Here is a 17,277-nt window from a genome sequence, read left to right as displayed (position 1 = left end):
GCCGGGTCTTGTATTTTTATTCTCCAAACAGTGTCTTTCAAAGAGCAAGTGTCTTCAATTTTGATAAAGTCCAACTCATTTTTTCCTTACAGTGTTTTATCTTATAATGCTTTTCCAAACCCAGTATAATGAAGAATTTCTCCAATGTTTTCTTCTAGAGATTTTTCAATTTTACCATTCCAATCTATGTCTACGATCCACTTTAATTTGGTTTGTGTATATGAGGTATGGATCAAAGTTCATTTTTTTTTTTTTTTTTTGCTTATCTAGTTGTTCCAGCATCATTTGTCAAAAATAAACCTATTGTTTTGCCACTGAATTACCTTTATAACTTTGTCAAAAATTAGTAGTCCATTTGTCTGTGAATGTATTTCTGAACACTTCATATTGTAACTTTGATTTCTGTATCTTTACACCAATACCACACTGTCTTGATTACTGTAGCTTTATGATAAGTCTTGAAGTTGTTTAGTTTAAATCCTCCAATAGTGTTCTTTAAAAAAGTTTTTTGGCTATTATAGGTCTTTCGCATGTCCATAAGAATATTGGAGCTAGCATGTCAATTTCTTAAAAAAGGTCTAACGGAATTTTTGCCTTGAATTTATAGATGAATTTAGGAAAAATAGGCATCTTAACAATATTGAGTTTTCTAATCCATGAACATAGTATATCTCTTCATTTATTTAGGTCTTAATTTCTCTCACCAGTGCTTTATAGCTTTCAATATACAGGTCTTATACATCTCTTTTGAAACTTATCTGTGTTTCATATTTTGGGTCTATTGTTAATGAGTTTTAGCTTTTCTATTTCTAGTCATTTGTTGCTATTGTATAAATATGTACTTGATTTTTGTATACTGATTTTATATCCTGAAATTTTGCTAAACTCCCTTATTAGTTCTAGTATCTTGTTTGTACATTCCAGAGGGTTTTCTATGTAGATATTGTCAGTGAATAAAGATCATTTTCTTACTTCTTCCTTCCTAATCTCAACTATTCCTTCCCAGTCTCAACAGTTTTTTATTTCTTTTTATTTCCTTAATGCACTAGCTGCAATCACCAGTAAAACATTGAATAGAAATGGTCTCTTCTTCCTGATATTGCAGGGAAATCTTTCAGTTAAGTTTGATGCTAACCATTTACAAGGTTAAGGCTTCTATTCTGAATCATTGAGAACTTTTATTAGGAATGAATGCTGGATTTTATCAAATGTTTCTTTGTGTACTGTGGAGAGAATCATGTGTTTTTTTCCTCTTTTAGTTTGTTAATGTGATTAATTACATTGATTAATTTTTCAAGTGACAAACCAACCTTACACTTCTGAGACAAACCCCACTTGAATCTTTTATGTACATTATCAGATTTAATCTGCTAAGATTTTGTTAAGTTTTGCACCTATATTCATAAAGTTATTAGTGTGTAGCTTTGTTTTCTTTAGTATCTTTGTCTGGTTTTGGTATTGAAGTAATATTGACATTATAGAATGATGTGGAAAGTTTTATCTTCTCTTCAATTTTTTGGAAGAGTTTGTATAGAATTAATATTGTTTGTTTATTAAATGTTTGGTAGGTTTATTAAATGTTGGTAGGTTTATTAAATGTTTGGTAGAAATGTTTGGTGAAAGCCATCTGGGCCTGGAATATTCTTTATGGGAAATATTTTAACTACAAATTCAATTTATTTGATAGTTATGACACTATACCGTTGTCTATTTCTTCCTGAGGGAGCTTTGGTAGATTAGATTGTCCTTAAGGAAATTTTTTCATTTGGTGTAAGTTGCCAGATTTATTGGCATAAACTTTTTTCATAGTATTCTCTTACTGACTTTTTAATATCTGTAGAATTTGTAGTCATTGTTACCTCTCTCATTCCTAATATTGGTCATTTGTGGTTTTTTAATTTTGATCCACCTATAACGATAGGACTATAGATTTACTAAATTTTCTCAAGGAGCTAACTTTAGGTTTAATTTTTATCTTTTCTACTTTACTTTGATGTTTATGTGGTTTTATTTTGGGTTTATTTACTCTTATTTCTCCAGTTTCTAAAAAATGTCATGATACATTTAATTTAATCTAGTCATATTTGCATTTGAAGAAATTTTGATGAATTCAGTTGTGAATAATGTTTTACTTGGAGCATATTAAACAAGGGATCCTCAGCCCAAAACCTGCTTTAGCTGATAAACAACTTCAGTAATGTTTCAGGATACAAAATCAATGTATCAGTGTATAAGATCAGAAAAAATAACTATTGGATACTAGGCTTAGTACCTGAATGATTAAATCATCTGTACAGCAAACCCCTGTGACATGAGTTTATCTATATAACAGACCTGCACCTGTACCCCTGAACCCAAAATAAATTATTTTATTTTTGGCACAGATGGGGTTTTGCCATGTTGGCCAGGCTGGTCTTGAACTCCTGGCTTCAAGTGATCTGCCTGTCTAACCTATTTATTTATTTATTATTTTTGACCATGAGAATTCATGCTGCATTCATTGTGTAGACTGTTCCACAGATTTTGATACGTGATGTTTTTATTCAATATATATGAGGAGTTTCTGTAGATCTTTTACCAATTTCTAGTTAAATTCCAATGTTTTAAGATATTTTATTTTAGTTACTTTAAACTTTTTAATGTTCATTTTATGGCCCAGAATATGATCTATTTTGGTGATTTTTTTTCCTTGTACATTTGAGGAGACTATATTCTGGTGTTATTGAGAGGTGTGTCTTTTAAATGTCCATAAAGCCAACTTGTCTGATTGTGTTGCTCAGGTCTTCTATATCATTACTGATGTTTTTTCTGCTCATTTTATTGATTGCTGAGAGAGTTTTGAAGTCCATCAATTATGGATTTATCTATGTTTCCTTTTAGCTCTGTGTTGCCTTCATATATAACGAAGTTCTGTTGCTTGGTGAATACACAATTACGACTGTGTGCTAATTGATTCTTTATTAGTATGTGTGCTCCTCTTTGTCCCAGTAAATAATAATATTTATTTAGATTTTATTTATTGCTTTGGAGTCGATATTGTCTGTTTTTAATATGGCCATTCCTGCTTTCTTTTGATTATTGTTTGCATAAACTATTCTTCTCCAGCCTTTTACTTCTGATGTATTTGTATCTTTACATATAAAATAGTTTCTTTAGGCCACAAATAGTTAAGTCTCCTTTTTCATCCAATTTGATGATTTCTCATTCAACTGATGTGTGTAAAGCCTTTCATTTGATGTAACTACTAATATAATTAAATCTAAATTTACTGTCTTGCTACTTGTTTTCTGTTTCATCAGTTCTTTGTGATTTTTTTCCTTTCTCCACCCCTTTTGAATTGAGCCTTTTAAAATGATTCCATTTTGTTTGTGCTATTGCTTTACTAGGTATATTTCTTATTAAAAGTTTCTTAGCTGCCCTCTGGCTTATAATATATATCTCGAATTTGTCATGTCTCCTTTAAGTAAGGTTCTAAAATTCACAAATAGTTTAAGAAACTTACAACAATATATCTTGAATACCCCTCCCTGTACTTTGTATTATTGTCCTTACACATTTTATTTCTACATGTCATAAACCCCTCAAAACATTGTTACTATTTTTGCTTTAGATAGTCAATTATACGTGAGAATGATTAAAAATAATACACAAAGTCTTGCATATTTATTTTTACCATTTCTGCAGCTTTCAAATTTTTTGCATAGATTCATGTTTCTGTCTGGCATGATTTTATTCCTGACTGAATAATTTTATTTAACATTTCTAGCACAGGTCTTCTGGTTAATTCTCTGTTTTTGTTCATCTGTGAAGGTTTTTATTTTGCTTTTATTTTTGAAAGATTTTTGTTTTATTCTTAGTATAGAATTTTGGTTTGACATGGTTTTTTGTTTTTTCCTTTTTAGTGCTTTAAATAGATTACTCTCTTTTTCTCTGGTTTGCAGTGTTTCTGATGAGAGGCCTCTTAAAATTCTTATGTTCATTCCTCTGTGTTTAATATGTCATACCTGTCTACTTTCAAGATGTTCCCTTTATCTTTGGTTCAAGCAATTTAAATATGATGTGTTTTAGTCAATAGAGGGTTTTAGTTGAATTTTTTGGTAGTGGTGAGGAATGAACAGGTCCAGCCCTGGTGTTGTACCTGTGTGTGCTGCAACAGAGGAGTGATTTTAAAAACATTGCGTTACTGTCCACCTAACTCCAACAGAAGCCTTAGTCTTGACACTGCCCTTATTTAGCTGTTACTAAGGACCACAAGTTAGATGCACCTGAGACTTCCTTTCCTGAATTTACCACTGGCATAATGTTTCAGAGAACACTAGATAATTCAGATATCATTAAAAATTATTCTCATTTTTTCAATAAAGGGGATTAGCGTCAATGAAGACCAGCAAAAGGAAAATGATCAGCTGGGCAAAGCCCCCAAGAAGGAAGAAGCAGCTGCCTTCCGCAAAGACATTTCTGGTTCAGACAAGAGGTCACTGGAGAAGAACCAAATTAATTTCGGGAGGAATCAAACGACCAAGAGATGGGAACCAAGCTTAAACTGGAAGACCACTGTTAATTACAAAGAGTATGTAGACAATTGCATTTGTTTTCAGATGCATCTTTAGTAACCATATTCACCTAATTTTTCACAGAACTTTATTTAATTTAATTAAATTAATTAATTTTTTTTTTGAGATGGAGTCTTGCTCTGTTGCCCAGACAGGAGTGCAGTGGTGCAATCTCGGCTCACTGCAACCTCAACCTCCCGAGTTCGGGTGATTCTCCTGCCTCAGCCTCCTGAGTAACTGGGATTACAGGCATGTGCCACCACACCTGGCTAATTTTTTTTCTTTTTTTGTAATTTTAGTAGAGACAGGGTTACACCATGTTGGCCAGACTGGTCTCAAACTCCTGACCTCAAGTGATCTGCTCACCTCATCCTCCCAAAATGCTGGGATTACAGGCATGAGTCACTGCGTCCGGCCAGAACTTTATTTTATAATGGAAAAATACTGAGTAGATATTTACATGTCCTTCCAAGGCACAGGTTGGATTCCTTTCTGTTCCTCTTTGTATTCCAAGAGGAAAGATTTGATAGAATTTGTGTGTGTAGCACCATGAAGGGAAGAGAAGAACAATTCACTTTCATATAGTTGGTGAGTCAGGACAAATAATATGCAGATAAGATGATAAAACACTTGGAAAAGTCATAGGGGAAATGTAAAAATCATGGTAGAGACCTAGTTAAGTAAACACTAGGAGAATGTGGAATGGTGAAAATTGTATGGAGTTAAGCAGGGAAACTGTCATAGAGAGAATGTCTTCTCTTTTAACAGAACTTTAATACTATGAAAAGGCTAGAGTCTCAAAAATATGAATGGGCCTATATAAAGTGGACACCGGCTTGATGAATGTACGAAATACACAAAACAGTGCCGATTAGGACCCTCTATAGACAGGCATCAAAGCAAAAATCGAGGGCCAATGCTACTTAAATGCTGGGGCAGTCTGAAACACCTAGAGCTAGTTTCCTTCCTTCCTTCCTTCCTTCCTTCCTTCCTTCCTTCCTTCCTTCCTTCCTTCCTTTCGGCAGAGTCTTGCTGTCACCCAGGCTGCAGTGGCACGAACTTGACTCACTGCAACCTCCGACTCTTGGGTTCAAGTGATTCCCTTGCCTCAGCCTCCCGAGTAGCTGGGATTACAGGTGTGTGACACCATGCCTGGTTAATTTTTATATTTTTAGTAGAGATGGGGTTTTGCCATGTTGGCCAGGCTAGTCTCAAACTCCTGAGCTCAATCCACCCACTTTGGCCTCCCAAAGTGCTGGGATTACAGGTGTGAGCCACTGCACCCTGCCCACTTTTTAAAATTTAACAAATAGTTTACAAGTCGTGGCCTATAAGTGATATTCTATGTTGTCCCAGTTTTGGGTTAAGAACTGGCCCCTGGTTGATCACATGGGCACCTTCTCCTGCAGGGATTCTGAGAACCACAGGGTGATTGTGTTTTGGAAGCAAACCCAGAGAGCTGTTTGAAGAACGGAGTCCTATGGAGAGGGGAGACACTAGCTCCTCTGATTGATTCTCATCAATTTGGGAGTGTTTGACTTTTGTGCCTCTGTTTGAAAGAGTCAATGTGAAAATGAAAAATGCATGGGCAACTCTGTTAACTGGCAAGTGAGTTTTAAAATACTGCTTTTTCCATATGCTTACTCTTTCAAGCATGAGATTCCTTAGCAGGTATTGAAGGGAGGACACAGAATGTCAAGGACTATGCAAAGCCTGCGAATACCTGGAAAACCAGGTGCAAGCCCTGTTGCAATGTTGAGTAGGGAAGATAAGAAAATAGACAACTATAATTGGGGGTGATACGTACCTAGAGTAGAAGGCATTGGGTGCAGGATTCACACCAACAGTGGCAGTCTGTGAAGACCTGTTCCTAGGTGCTGGACAGAAAGTTTCTTCGATATGTAAAACATAGGGCTGTGCTGAAAGAGTGAGACAACTCTAAGTGTCAGAATCACACATCTGTCAGGAACACACATCATTTGAGCACATGGAAATAATGGAGTATATATCTACATTGCCGTTTTTTATTTTTCATTAATTAGCAAAAAGTGATAAAGCTGATATATTTGTACATATTTTTTAGAAGCAAAGGCTCAGCAAAAGAAATCCAAGAGGACAAACGCACAGGAAGACTTGAAAAATCAAGACCATCTGTTTCACACGGAAGAGCACAATTACTTCGGTATGTTTCTGGTCAGCATGACAAGTTCCCTAAAGCCACCCTCAGTGGGCTACTGAGCATGCAAATTAATGCCATTCTTACTGTTAGGATCCCAAGATGTTTACACTGACAGTTACTAGAAATGTTAGTAAAAGTGGTCACACCGGATTTCTTTAAATACTTTTTCAAGATATTCTTCTAATGCAGAGTTACCCGAAATACAGTGATTTACTAGTATTAGTTGACTGTGGGAAAAGAAATGTGTTTAATGCAAAGAGCAGTGAACTAAGTTTAGGAACACTGGGCTCCTAACTGATGTCTTGCCTCTGAACAATCATGTCCTGGCAAAGTTATGTCATCTGTCTGAGCCTCCCTTTGCTGATCACAAATGACTGCCGATTTTGAAGTGGTGTAAGTTATTGCTAATGAAAACAATTAAAAATTAAACATGAGGCCAACTAGTAAACTTCTTATTTCATTTTCAGTTTGACAAAAAAGGTGACATGTCTGGAAAATAAGGGTCAGCCACTTCTATTAGCTTCAGAGTGGTGGATATTAGCACTTTTGTAACAATCTCATAGGTCCTTGAGGCTGCGTTCATTGGTTTTTTCAGTTACTTTTTTCTCTAGGTTGTTCAGATTGAGCCAATTCTGTTGTTCCATCTTCATGTTCATTTATTTTTTCTTCTCTCCTATTCTTCTGCTAATTTCATTCAGTGAGTTTTTAATTTCACTTACGATTTTTAGTTCCAAAATTTCCGTTTGGTTTTTCTTTTCTATCTTCTGTTTCTTTGCTGAGACTTTCTATTTTTTTCATTTGTTTCAAACATGTTCATATTGCTTGTTGAAATATTGTTACGATGGTGAGGCTTTCATATCTTTGTCAGATAATTCATACATCTCCATCACCTTGATATTGGCATTTTAAAATTGTCTTTTCTCATTTAAGATGAGATCTTCTCCATTCTTGGTATGACAAATAATTTTCAGTTGAAATGTAGTCATTTTGGTTATTATGAGACTCTGGATCTTATTTAAATTATTGATTTATTTATTTGAGACAGAGTCTTGTCTGTCACCCAGGCTGGAGTGCAGTAGTGCAATCTCGGTTCACTGCAACCTCCACCTCCTGAGTTCAAGCAGTTCTTCTGCCTCAGCCTCCTGAGTAGTTGTGATTACAGGAGTGCACTACCACATCCAGCTAATTTTTTTATTTTTAGTAGATACGGGGTTTTGCCTTGTTGGCCAGGCTGATCTTGAACTCCTGACCTCAAGTGATCTGCCTGCCTCGGCCTCCCAAAGTGCTGGGATTACAGATGTGAGCCACTGCCCCGGCCTAAATCTTATATTTTAGAAGGCCTTCTCTGCTCCCATATTGGCAGGATGAGGTATGTGTTGCTTCTCCAGGCTGGTGAGGAATTGAAATGGCAGATTTTCCCATAGGCCTTCATTGATGCCTGGAGGGTCAGGCAAAGGAGTCCTCATTATTTCTGGAGGGTAGTGGGAGTTCATGCTCCACCTATGCCTCTGCTGATACCAGCTGAACAGTGTGATGGGGGAGTCCTTGGTTTGTCTGTGGGCTCTACTGACATCACAGTTTGGGGAGTGACTTCATTTTTACCATGAGGTAGTGAGCATCTGACTCTCTGTCAGGCCTTCTCTGAGGCCACCCCAGCAGGTGGGTTGCAGTGCTTTCTTACAGTCTGATAAAGGTGGAACCCTAGGCTCTTCACTTGGCCTTTGCTGTAAGAGGTAGATTTGGGCCATGCTGTTATCTGTGGTCTTGACTGACATAGATCATTTGTTGTCTAAACATTTTCTGTCTTATTAGGCTTTCCTTTTCTGACCCTTAGAATTAGACAGAGCAGGACTTTCTTAGGTCCTTTATTTGCCTGCACCTCCTGGAGTTTCTGCTTTGCTGCCTTTTCTAGTACCCAGTCTAGGATGAATGAGAAAAAGAAAACCCAGGGAATGCACCACTATGTTGATCCACAGGTCTTCAGATCCCTAGGTAGTCCTCTTCTTTTTCTTTACCTTTCAGAGTCACTTTATGTTTGTTTTATTTACAACATCCAGATTTTTAGTTGTACTTGGTGGGGGAAATAGGGAAAAGTATATCTACTTCATCTTTCCTGAAATAGATACTGGGCCGAAAGTATTTCAATTTTTAGTGAGCTAGGGAGCTTAGGGTAATAGATAAGGTAAAGTTGTAATGTATCCAAGCAACAGCTATTACTCAATGATAAAAATGAAATTTCTCTGGGTCTAATCTTGCCTAAGTGGATAGAATTCTGTGGTAGAGAAGTATTTCTTAAGGTGCAGTTTGTAGATCAATTCAACATTGATGTTTGCTTCTTTTTACCTCCTGACTTTACAGTTGCCATGGGACAGGATTGGAAGAATCATATCAAATAGGAAAAATACTTTAAAGTTAGCTATCAAAGGATTCATCAATTGGGAAAAAAAAGAGACAGCTTTTCTTTGGGGCGCTGCTTTGTAAAATGGGATTGTGGAGTGACTGGGTAGACCTAATTCACTCTGCCCTCAACTCCAGGAGCTTGTTAGGCTAAGGGAAGGTAAATTTAGGCTTTTCCCAAAGAATTTAGGTGTATTCTACTATATGCTTCAATCTGGAATCTTTGAGTTAAGTTTTAGTCACTTCTTGAATAGACCTGATTTATTAGAAACTTCACTCTGGTGTCTCATTAAATGGGAACAGATGCTTCAATTCAGGCTTTCCCTGTTCCATGGTCCAGAGAGCATAATCATAGTGTTTTACACACAAATTGGCTTTTGGAAGTGCAAAAATTGGTTTTCTGTGCCAAAAAACCTGTAAGAAGTTAAGAGAATCATGGAATCTTACAAATTAATAAAATTTAAAAATTGTCCATCCTCTTTCTATGCTCCAAAATGGAATAGACTAGAAAAGACTTTTATGCACGAGAACCCACTGGGAGTTGGAGACAGCAGAGAAGGGAGAGAAACAAAGAAAATGAGAATGAATTAGACATGAGCATGAAGGCTTAAATGGACTAGTCCTTGCCCATGAGCTTAATGTTGAGTTAGAAACTTCTAGAGCGATGAGGAATAAAGTGTACTTTCTCATAAGTCTTTTTATAATTAGAGCACAATGATCGTGATTCCACTAATTCTATTTTTGTAAATCCAAGTTAAACATCTGCAGATGGCCCGTTTTCAGCCCTGGTTGATTTCACTCCAGGTTTACGCTGTGTAGGGTGTCAATAACCCTTTTATGGATTACTGGGGACCCAGATACATTTTCTAAAGATTAATGGGAACCCAGAATGAATACACTACTCCAGGGGGTGGCTGGCAGGATTCTTGGGTTTCTCTTACCCATGGACACCACTCTAAATGCAAACCCTAATGAGTCCTGTCTCCTCCTGGACTCTCATCCCTGTCTTGCTCTGCAGTATCCCAAATGAATCATTCTTCCACTTTGCTCTTTCTTCTAAATTTTTTCCTTGACCCCCCTCATACTATTAGGAAATGAATTTCCTTATATCCTCACCCTATGCACCAAAGCCTCCACTGTCTCCTTCTTGCATTTATTGAAACTTTTCCATGACAGCAGCGATTCTCCTTCAGATCTTCTTTTCCCAGGCCCTGTGTAACTGTACAGGGCATGTGTAAAAATACAGGGCATGGGGACCATAAGCAGAAATCTCCTCTTTATTGCTTCAAACTACCTTCCTCTTCAGCTTAGACCTCCTTTCCTATGAGGCTGATGTAACCCTCTGTCTTTCCTGGTTGCTGTTTTCTATGGATCCATGTTTACTGACAACTTTGACATTGACTTACTATCACTTTCATCCTACGTCCAATCATCATTTGAAAAACCTGAAACCCCAAGAGGAAGACCAGTACCAAATCTTGGCCTACACACTCCGTGGTTTCAGTCTCACTGACTGTTGCCTCCTCTCTATCAAGCTACTGCTACTGCCATTTCCTGGAATTACCACCAGAAATACCCTTCTTCCAAAATCTTAACCTAGAATAAATTCATTTGTTCATTCACTTATTCATACCTGCTTTAATTTATTAATTCTCCTAGCAAATATTTATTGAGTGCCTTCCTCGTGCTAGGGGAGACAGTATGAAAGACAGAAATGGTCCTTGCCTTCATGGAACTTACTAAGACAATACAAGAAAACACAGAAATAAAAATTTTCTGATGGTGACCAAAGTGGACAAGGTACTGAGCTACAAAATAATGGGAACTTACATAATTACTCATAGACCACAGATTTGATTCTGTTCTTGCTGAAGATCGAGGTAAAGACAAAAACCTAACCAGTTACTTAATTTATGTGGGCCCTAAGATTAAAACAGATCAGATTTTCAAAAACAAAACCACAGCTTTTCCTTGGAGTTTAAGAAAGATACTGAAAGACCGCGTTCTTCAATAGCATGCCCTCGATACCTGGCAGCCAACAGGCCCTCCATGCATGTTTGTTGAATGAATATGCATGATAATACAGAACTATCTAACACGTATTTCACACTCTCTCTGTGCCAGGCATTGTTATAAGCTTTTTACATACTAATTGCTATTATCATCCCCAATTTGCAGGTGAGGAAACTGAGGCACAAGTAAGTTAAATGACTACCCCAACTCCTCTAGGAACCAAGATGAACAGCTCCCATTACAACTATTTGTTTTAGCAAAGCCACTTCACTAACCATGGAGTTTTGTTCAAATTATTATCATCATTATTATTATTATTATTATTATTATTATTATTACTACAGAGTCTTGCTCTGTCATCCAGGCTGGAGTGCAGTAGCATGATCTTGCCTCACTGCAACCTCCGCCTTCCAGGTTCAAGTGATTCTCCTACCTCAGCCTCTCGAGTAACTGGACAAGAGGCGCATGCCACCACACCCAGCTAATTTTTGTATTTTTAGTAGAGACAGGGTTTCACCGTGTTGGCTAGGCTGGTCTCAAACTCCTGACCTCAAGCAATCCACTCACCTCGGCCTCCCAAAGTGCTGGGATTACAGGCGTGAGCCACCACGCCCGGCCCAAATTATTTTTAACTTGTTATCTCTATAATGAGAGTAATGACAACCTCATAGATTGCTGAGAGAATTCAAATGAGACATTTAACCCATGGTCTGTTGTCCTGAACTCTCGTGGCCAAATGCATGGGGTTCTGAAAAACTCACTTTAAAAAAGGGTGATGAAATTTATGTAGCGTATATTATGATAACCTCTATTGGAGTGTGAGCCAATACCCTATAATCAAAAACATGAGTATTTCTATAGTGAAACATGAATATTCACACTGATGAGATGAATAAAGACCATAAATAGTCTAGTATCAGTTCATCTAAGGCCTTAGCAACAAGTTAAGTCCAGTGGGGGGAAAATAGTTTTCACAGCTTTTTGGATTTCAGAGTTAGAGGAAAAGTATTGTGAACTTGTGTGATCTATAATGGTCATTCACTTTGTGACTTTGATATTTAAGGACACCTTAATATGTGATTGGCGAGAGTCATATTTTAAGTAATTCTGGATCCTTCAAAGTGAATGATTTTTTTTCTCCTCTTAATTTCTCTGATGTTTCCTTGCTTGTAGAATGGGAAGAATAGAGCCCGCTTAGCAAGGGGGTTGTGAAGTTTGGAAACAATGAATATAAAGTGCCTGGGACAGGCCGGGTGCAATGGCTCACGCCTATAATCCTAGCACTTTGGGAGGCTGAGATGGGAGGATCACGAGGTCAAGAGTTCGAGACCAGCCTGGCCAACATGGTGAAAACCCTGTCACTACTAAAAATACAAAAATTAGCCAGATGTGGTGGCACGTGCCTGTAAGCCCAGCTACTCAGGAGGCTGAGGCAGGAGAATGACTTGAACCCGGGAGGCAGAGGTTGCAGTGAGCCAAGATCGCACCACTGCACTCCAGCCTGGGTAACAGAGCGAGATCCCATTTCAAAAAAATAGAAGTACCTAGGACAAAATAGACAAAACTGGTAGCTGCTGTTGATATTATTTAATATTAAAATTAGCTAGAAGATTTAAAGGTTTGCTTCTGTCCTGTGAGATGAGGAATGTGTGGGAAACAATATCAGGATAAATATCCTGGGATCACCACCTCTCCACGTGTGAGTGATGGATGAGCAGTTCCTGAGAAATCATTGTGGGTTTGGTGACCCAATGGCAGTAACCTGTCATCCGGCGGTGGGAGGTGGAGACAAGCTGGTGTGATGAGTGTGCGTGTGCACGAGGGACCTCTGCAGGGACATGGGGCCTATATTGGATTCCAGAAGGCTCTTGTAATACTGTTGTCCGTGCATCCAACCACAGAATGTGGTGTACTTCTGTGGAACTCAACACTTTGCATGGTGATGCCTCTCAGAGTTGGTGGTTGACTCTTTGGTCCTGAACCTGATTATGTTCATGTCATTGCTGTTCTTTGCCACCTTGTGCCATTGCAAGTACTTCAGTGTAGGCATTACGGAGGGCTGTGCTGAATACTGACTCTCCTGGGTAACAGAGACTTTCACTTTAGGGCCTTGCGGCACTGCCCAGTTGAACTTACTGGAATAATAGAAATAGTCAATATCTGGGCTGTCTGGTGTGGTCACCACAAGGCATGTGGGCCATTGAGCATTTGAAATGTAGCTAGTGTGACTGGAGAACTGGATTTTTAATTTTCTTTAATTTTAGTTAAATAAGTTCAAATATCTGTAAATATAGATGACCACATGCAATGAGTGGCAGTCTTATTGAAAAGCACAGCCTTAGGACATTCACTGAAAAGCCTTGTTTATTTCTCACTATTTTCTTTATTATGATTATTGTACCCAGAGCAATTGCACCTGGAATAGAGACAGGTTTATTCATCGCCCTCAGTTCCTTCTTATTTTTATTTTTATTTTTATTTTTTTTGAGACAAGGTCTCTCTCTGTCTCCCAGGCTGGAGTGCAGTGGTGTGATAATGTAATAATGGTTTACTGCAGCTGAAACTCCTGGGCTCAAGTGATCCTCCAGCGTCAAGCCTCCTGAGTAGCTGGGATTACAGGCACGCACCACCATGTCTGGCTAATTAAGGTTTTTTGGGTTTTTTTTGGTAGAGACAGAGCCTTGCTATGTTGTCCAGGCTGGTGTTGAACTCTTGGCCTCAAGTAATCCTCCCACCTCAGCCTCCCAAAGCACTGGGATTATAGGCATGAGCCACTGAACCTGGCCTCATGTAGATCTTAATAGAGATTTACGGCCGGGCGCGGTGGCTCAAGCCTGTAATCCCAGCACTTTGGGAGGCCGAGACGGGTGGATCACGAGGTCAGGAGATCGAGACCATCCTGGCTAACACGGTGAAACCCCGTCTCTACTAAAAAATACAAAAAACTAGCCGGGCAAGGTGGCGGGCGCCTGTAGTCCCAGCTACTCGGGAGGCTGAGGCAGGAGAATGGCGTGAACCCGGGAGGCAGAGCTTGCAGTGAGCTGAGATCCGGCCACTGCACTCCAGCCTGGGCGACAGAGTGAGACTCCGTCTCAAAAAAAAATAAATAAATAAAATAAAATAGAGATTTACTAGAACTCAGAAGGTGTTGGTATCTGATCCATTGCTTGTGCCCATGTTGCCTAAATGTGATTATAACCATCTCCACACTGTAGCTTACATGTGTATGTATGTTGTTATTGTTCTTAGAAAGAGTGCGGAAAAGATAGAGGAAATTATTAGTGATAGCTCGTCAGAAAGTGAGGAAGATGAAGAGCCACCTGACCATCGTCAGGAAGCAAGTGCAGATTTGCCATCAGAATACTGGCAAATTCAGAAGCTGGTGAAATATTTAAAGGTAAGAAAAGTCTATGGCAGTATGTTTGCAACGTTCATTTAAAATACTTTCCCAAAGATGTATATGCTGCTTCCAAGTTTACTTTATGTTTCTTTCAAATAAGAGTAGTAAGCGTTCCTGTTGTTTTATCTAAGGCTGTGCAGGGCAAGGTCTTATTACCCTGAGGATGCAAGATTCATCCTCATGGAGCAACCAGGCTACTTGGTACCAACCCTGTCTCCTGGCTGGGGAGTGGGCATGGTAAACAACTGACACTGTGACTTGCTGCCATTTGATGATTTGTTGTATGGTGTGGAAGAAATAACACGGATTTTTAAAGCTAGACTTTGGTTAAACTCCAGGCTGTTTCACTTACTAGCAACGTAGCTGTTGAAATGTTACAGTTTTGAGTCCTAATTTTCTCAACCCATGAAATAAAATTAACATACCTGTACTACAGGACTATTATAAAGTGTTTAATAAAACACACTTGAAACATAGCATGGTTTCTGAGACATTGTGGGTGCTTATAGTGTGGATTGGTCCATTTTCATTTCTCTCAAGTCAAATAGCATTTATGAGAACATTTTACGTAATAATTGGCCCACATCATATATTTAAGTATTTGAATTTGCAGGAGGGCAAGGGGAATGGCTCACCAAAACCCAGATTAATATTCATTTCTGACGTCAGATAGCAAATATTGATGATATCTAGGCCTTGTGTAAAGCCGACATCCAGAAGTATTTGTGAAAAAGCATTTGACTCAACTCATGTTTTCTTTCTGCTTTTCCATGTCTTTGGTCAAATCAACCAAGGGCATTTGCCAATGGCTTTGCTTGATTTAATCATTGCACAATATAAACATTTATCAAAACATCACATTGTACCCCACAAAAATATACAATTGTTTTTTGTCAATTAAAAATAAATAATATTTTGGCCGGGTGCAGTGGCTCACACCTGTAATCCCAGCTTGGGAGGCCGAGGAGAGTGGATCATCTGAGGTCAGGAGTTCGAGACCAGCCTGGCCAACATGGTGAAACCCTGTCTTGACTAAAAATACAAAAAAAATTAGCCGGATGTGATGGCGCACACCTGTAATCCCAGCTACTGGGGATGCTAAGGCAGGAGAATCGCTTGAACCCAGGAGGCAGAGGTTGCAGTGAGCCGAGTTCATGCCATTGTACTGCAGCCTGGGCAATAAGAGTAACAGTCCGTCTCAAAAAATAATAATAATAATAAAATAAATAAATAAATAATATTTTCATATTTCAAAAAGGACATGACCTTATACGAAACAAGCCCTAATGCTCAACTTGGAGATCCTTTTGGCAGGCTCCTAATGATTTGACCAACATCAATGCAAAATGAAAATTTTTTTTTTAGTCTGGACTAATTGTCATGAAACAAACCTCTAGGGCATTGGACAGAACAGTTAATATTTTGTGAGTTTTAAAATTTTATTTTAAGCGTGATACTTTATTAAATAGTAAGTCTTTTTATGGCATCTGTCAATTTTTAAAATATTTTTTTATTGGCATTTATTTTGGGTTAATATTTCCCTCATTTAGTGTTCTGTATTATGAAATTTCTATATCAGGTGCACATTGTTTTTACATGTTGCAGTATATAATTATGTCATATATTATGGCTCATAATAATAAATCATGCATTTATTACTTTTTTTTTACAGAAAACCTCTGAAACTTTTAGCATAACTCTACCACAAAAAATGATTCAATGTTTATTATGATAGAAATGATTCAGTATTATTATAGGCATTCATTATTATTGAAAGATATGTAATGAAATGTTAGGAAAAATACAGAATAATATAATTTTGGGAACTCATGAAAATTTCTAGGAATTTTGATTGCATATTGCTGAATCTTGAAGATTAACCTGTCGGGAATTTGGAAACACCAGCATGGAGCACAAGCTAGATTCAGGCCACATGCTCCTGCACTCCCCTTTGGCAGGAGTATTTGTGCACAAACCACATAGTTCAATACAGCGGTCCAGCCTGGCACGCATGGCAACCATGTCCAGCTTTGGGACATTTAGGACACGCTTGCAACGGTGCCTGTGCATCTTTACTGAACCGCAGGGCCTCCTGTGAGTGCCTCACCTAGACTCTCAAAAAGCATGTCATCTAGGGGGAAAAAAAAAAGAACTGGCAGTGGAGAACTTTGCCAACACAACTCTCTCTGTGGTGGGCAGCTCTAGACAGGGCCATTGGGGCTTAGACTTCCTGACTTTTCCCTTCCCTTCCCTTCCTTTCCCTTCCCTTCCCTTCCCTTCCCTTCCTTCCCTTCCCTTCCTTCCTTTCCTTCTTCCTCCCCTCCTCCCTTTCCCTGTCTTCCTCTCCCCTCTCCTGTCTTCCCCTCCCCTCCCTTCCCCTCTCCTCTCCTCTTTCCTTTTCTTTTTCCCAGGCTGCTCTTGAACTCCTGGCCTCAAGCAATCTTCCCGCCTTGGCCTCCCAAAGCGCTGGGATTACAGGCATGAGCCTCTACGCCCATCCAAGACATAGCCTTTCAGAAGATGAATTAAGAGAGTCTTGAGTTTTTCCCAAGAGTCCTGGTCCATTATCTTTATTTCATTAGCAAAAGGAAACGAGTCAAAATGGCAGAAACAAAAGATGGATCAGGAAGCAGAATACCGAGTAATTAGAAGCATGATCTTTGACGTTGGAAAGACCAGTTGAGTTGAAATTCTGCCGCTTACTCAGTGGCCTTGGGTGAGTTGACTAACCCCTC

The 17,277-nt window shown here is 38.5% G+C and overlaps 1 protein-coding gene across 3 annotated transcripts in view; it reads left to right on the top strand.

Moving 5' to 3' along the window:
* ARMC4 (armadillo repeat containing 4) overlaps window positions 1–17,277 on the top strand; it is a 206,319-nt gene that overhangs the window by 21,957 nt on the left and 167,085 nt on the right. For 2 of the 3 annotated variants that reach the window (XM_033208995.1, XM_033208996.1), the window contains 3 exons: window positions 4,365–4,570; window positions 6,637–6,735; window positions 14,392–14,539. In XM_033208995.1, the coding sequence (XP_033064886.1) occupies window positions 4,365–4,570; window positions 6,637–6,735; window positions 14,392–14,539 (453 nt within the window). The remainder of the gene's footprint in view (window positions 1–4,364; window positions 4,571–6,636; window positions 6,736–14,391; window positions 14,540–17,277) is intronic. The other variant, XM_033208997.1, reaches the window with a different exon arrangement.

Source organism: Trachypithecus francoisi, unplaced genomic scaffold (genome assembly GCF_009764315.1).
Source record: "Trachypithecus francoisi isolate TF-2019V2 unplaced genomic scaffold, Tfra_2.0 Lachesis_group9, whole genome shotgun sequence".
Taxonomy (NCBI): Eukaryota; Metazoa; Chordata; class Mammalia; order Primates; family Cercopithecidae; genus Trachypithecus; species Trachypithecus francoisi.
This window is presented reverse-complemented; position numbering and strand designations above follow the sequence as displayed.